This window comes from Lactuca saligna, chromosome 9 (assembly GCF_052625555.1).
Source record: "Lactuca saligna cultivar CGN05327 chromosome 9, ASM5262555v1, whole genome shotgun sequence".
NCBI lineage: Eukaryota > Viridiplantae > Streptophyta > Magnoliopsida > Asterales > Asteraceae > Lactuca > Lactuca saligna.
In genome coordinates this window covers 189458382-189462700 of record NC_136425.1, presented here as the reverse complement: position 1 = coordinate 189462700, position 4319 = coordinate 189458382, and the positions used below count along the sequence as shown (strand labels likewise).

Here is a 4319-nt window from a genome sequence, read left to right as displayed (position 1 = left end):
TTTATGCTATTGAGTTGTAATCAACAGAGAAGGAGATGTAGATGTTTGTTAAAAGGGAGAGGAAGGAAGGGTGGGTGGTGGTTGCAGAGGATACTGGTGATTGAAGAGAAGAAGAAGAAGAGGAGGATGAGGAGGGATGCCTACATCGACCAAAGAGAAAGCATAATGGATAATGGGTAGGGATGGGGCCCACATAGATTTTTCCTTTAAAATATGTTTTCTATTAAGATAATAATAAGCAATTAAATAAAAAAGGGTATAAATGTTATTTCATGTTTGTAGGGACCACTCTCGAAACAAAATCAAATTATAAGGATGAGCCGAGTTAAAAATTCTTTATAGGAACCAAGCTCGCAGACTATCCAAAACCATAGAGACCATTCGCGTAATTTACCCTAATTGTTTTATTAAATAGGTACCACTTGTGTAAATATGCACATAGGGAGCATATTTGTTATTTTGCTATTAGGCAGTGACAATTTATGTAATTTTGTGGAACATATAGACCATTTATGTAATTTTGTTATTATATATGGATCATTTTTATAATTTTTTATAATATAGGGACTATTTATATACTTTTATAAAACAAAGGGATAATTACTATAAAATTACTATTAGACAGAGGCTTTTTTTTTATAAACTTTATAACAAATATAGACTATTTAGTTAATTTGATGTTAACTGGAGAATTTATATAGCTTTATCAAACATTTAGTCAATTTGCTATTAGAAAGAAAACATTTATATAAAATTTTATCAAACACTTGGAACAATACTTATGTTAAACAAAGATTATTTGTATAAATATACACACATAGTTTTATAACATATTTCTATTAAAAATGGGTTATTTATGTAAATATGTACACGTCATTCGTAAATAGGTATATTTGTATAATTGTATGGGCTAAACCCAACTCAAGTATGACCCGGCCCAAAAGAAAAACAAGAAGTCATGGCCATTAAACCCTAGCAGCAAACACTAGAGAGGGTTTACTTCTGTCTTGTTTTCAAGAACAGAACGACGGAAGAAGGCAGCGATACCTGCAATTTGAAAGGATTCTACTAAGATGCCGAAATCCAAGAGAGATAGAGCAGGTAAATACTTCTTTATGTTAAGATTCTAGATTTGATTTTGATTCTACAAAGGAAAAGAATGTCTTTGTTGATTCAGTTAGGTTAATCTAAGCTTGCTGATATACTCGAATATCGGGAATTAGAATCGCATCTCATCTATTTCAAAACCTGCTTAACAACTTCTACCTGTTTTGTATATAGTGACGTTGTCAAAGACAAAGAAGAAAGGAAGAGAACACAAAGAGACAATAGTCCAGTCAATTAGGGATGCAGTTGAAGAGTACAACTCCATATATGTTTTCAGCTTCGAAAACATGAGGAACCTCAAATTCAAGCAATTCAGAGAACAGCTCAAATCTTCCAGCAGGTTTATTCGTATTCCGAATCAATCAACTTTTATCTAGACACAATTGAACTATTATATTCATATCAACATGTTTACTCTAGGGTTTATGATAGAATCTCATCACAATGACAATGTTATGTTTTTATGTTTCAGATTTTTTCTTGGGTCAAATAAAGTCATGCAGGTTGCAATAGGTCGCTCTGATTCTGATGAGATAAGACCAGGGCTTCACAAAGTTTCTAAGGTAAGTAAAAACACTTTAATTTCTTCCATCCATGAAAAAAAAATGTTTTTTTTAATAGTTTTAATTGGGTTAAATGCAAGAATTAGCAACATAATTTCATTCATATTTATTAAAAAATTGTATTTCAAAGTACAATAACGAAAAATATCTTAGCTTCTATGCTAAGTTGTATTTATTTATTGCTTATTGTTTGAATACAGCTTCTTCGAGGTGATTGTGGGCTTTGTTTGACCAATATGCCCATAGAAGAGGCCCAAAGGTTATAATTATAACTATCTTTTTTACCAATATGAACTAAATATGATCTATTTATTTCTTTTTTTTATGTATGTTTTAATTTATTATTGTTTTTTGATATTTGGCAGAATATTTAGTGAATATGAAGACCATGATTTTGCGAGGACTGGAAGTATTGCTTCAGAAACGGTTAGTTCAATCATCAACCAGTCTACATGAAAAATTACATTTTTACCCTTGAGATCATGTTATGAAATATATGCCTAAAACGCCCTTCAATAATAAAAACATGACAACTTTCTCCACACTCATGAAAATTGCATTTTCTATTTTTTTGCTAGGCTAATTAAAAAATGACCATTTTGCCCTTCAGGTTGAACTTAAGGAAGGTCCTCTAGACCAGTTTACACATGAAATGGAACCCTTTTTGCGGAAGCAAGGGATGCCAGTAAGGTTAAACAAAGGTTTGCTCTCTCTCTCTCTCTCTCTCTCTCTCTCACACACACACACACATTACTGTGTGAAATTTTGCTTATTTGGATGATGAAATATAGGAGTGGTGGAGCTTGTTGGAGATTTTGTTGTGTGTGAGGAGGGGAAACCAATATCACCCGAGTCATCTCGCATACTGGTTAGTGGCAAGTGTTTTGGTTTTCTCAGGGGCGTTTTTGTCATTTGTGGGATTTCTGTTTTCATCATGACCCTGATCTTTTTTTTTTTTCTTATGTGAATGCAGCGTTTAATGGGGATAAAGATGGCAACCTTTAAACTAAGTTTGATATGCAGATGGAGCCCTGAGGATTATGAGGTTTATCAAGAAGGTTTGCAAGGTTCAGATATTGAATCTTGTTAAATGCATATGGTTTTGTGTTTTATGTGAGATTTTGCATGAAGAGGATGCAATTCAGTTTTGTATGATTCAGAAAAAATATGTAATGGATTTTGTGTAAAACTTACGACAAGTATAATGCGATTCTATTTTATTTCGTTATGATTGTGTTTTGAGGGTTGCTTTGCTTTACACTTAATATGCTTGTCGCATCATATTGGTTGAAAATTCATTACGATCTTATCATATTTATTATTATTATTATTTTTTTTTACATTTATACTATTAACGTAATATTTTAATTTTATTTATTTTAAAAAAAGTCTTCTTTTTTAAGTTTGGTTTGTTTTGTGGAATTATTAGTCTTAGTATATGCAAAAAAAAAAAAAAAAAAAAAAACTTATGCTATCTCATAATTTTTTTTTCTACCTGATGAAGTCATCAACCAACTTTTCGTACAACTGCTTTTTATTTTTGGAAAAATGACTCTTGAGGGTAATTAACTTTTGTGTTTGTATTTATTTGGTCTTTTTCCTTTTAATGTATTCAATATATATCGAACTTATTGTTTGCGTTCACCATAACCCTTTTGACCTGTGATAGCCGGACAAAGGGTTATGGTGAACACAAAAAAACAAGTTCGATGGTATATTGAGTACAAAAAAAAGAAAGGGACTAAATGATAACGAACTTAACAGTTGGTTACCCTCCTGAGTCATTTTCCCCGAAAAGTTAAATGAAATTAAATTTGCAAAATTATCAAAGATTGCAACTTTCTTTGGCTATAACGTATATGAAAAGCGTTTCAAAAGGGTAACCTTGTTAAAACATAATCTATGTTATGCTTACTGTGATTAACTGTCAACATCTCTCTACAAAAGGATATGACTGTGTATGATAGGTATATTTATCAGCATAAATGTTTACCTCAAGGTATATTATGGTGATGTGTCTACAAAAGCAACATGATATTGTACATATTGATGTTGTATCTTATCCCATAAATTCGATCTTAAAGCTAAGTAAACTAAAAAATCACAACACTTGTGATTCCACTCGTTTGTAGACTTGTCTAGAATCCATGATACGATAAATCATTTGATTAGAAATGTAAATGTAGTAATAAAATGCGTCTGATTAGTCAAGATTTCCCTAATAAATAGTAAAGTGTCTTATAAAGTTGTACATGTATGAATAATGTTTTTTCGTGGGTTATGTTTTGAAGAGAAGCAAGAATGAATATCATAAAGTCATTAATATCAGTAGGAGATGACGTGAGTTTTGCTGTAAATGAGTAAAGGGAAAATGAATCAGGAGGGTAACCAACTGTTGCATTTGTTCTCATTTGGCCCCTTTCCTTTTTTTTTTTTTTTTTTTTTTTTTTTTTTTTTTTTTTTTGTACTCAATATACCATCGAACTTGTTGTTTGTGTTCACCATAACCCTTTGACCGGCTATCACAGGTCAAAAGCCGGTCAAAAGGGTTATGATGAACGCAAACAACAAGTTCGATGGTATATTGAATACAAAAAAAGGAAATTGACCAAATGAGTACAAACGCAAAAGTTAATTACCCTCAAGAGT

General features: G+C 31.4%; 1 protein-coding gene across 1 annotated transcript; it reads left to right on the top strand.

The window, feature by feature from the left end:
- The first annotated feature begins 966 nt into the window (after positions 1 to 966).
- On the top strand, positions 967 to 2898 carry LOC145015513 (uncharacterized). The gene is made up of 8 exons (XM_078973995.1): positions 967 to 1101; positions 1282 to 1447; positions 1580 to 1670; positions 1871 to 1929; positions 2036 to 2096; positions 2281 to 2371; positions 2462 to 2538; positions 2644 to 2898. The coding sequence occupies exons 1-8, from the start codon at positions 1074 to 1076 to the stop codon at positions 2758 to 2760; spliced, it is 690 nt and encodes a 229-aa protein (XP_078830121.1). The 5' UTR covers positions 967 to 1073; the 3' UTR covers positions 2761 to 2898.
- Positions 2899 to 4319: the final 1421 nt, after the last annotated feature.

Excerpts from the sequence above, each read along its gene's own strand:
- LOC145015513 (XM_078973995.1), top strand. The coding sequence starts at position 1,074 with ATGCCGAAATCCAAGAGAGATAGAGCAG. Across the intron at positions 1,102-1,281 it reads ATCCAAGAGAGATAGAGCAG|TGACGTTGTCAAAGACAAAG; the intron begins GTAAATACTTCT and ends TTTTGTATATAG. Across the intron at positions 1,671-1,870 it reads GGCTTCACAAAGTTTCTAAG|CTTCTTCGAGGTGATTGTGG; the intron begins GTAAGTAAAAAC and ends GTTTGAATACAG.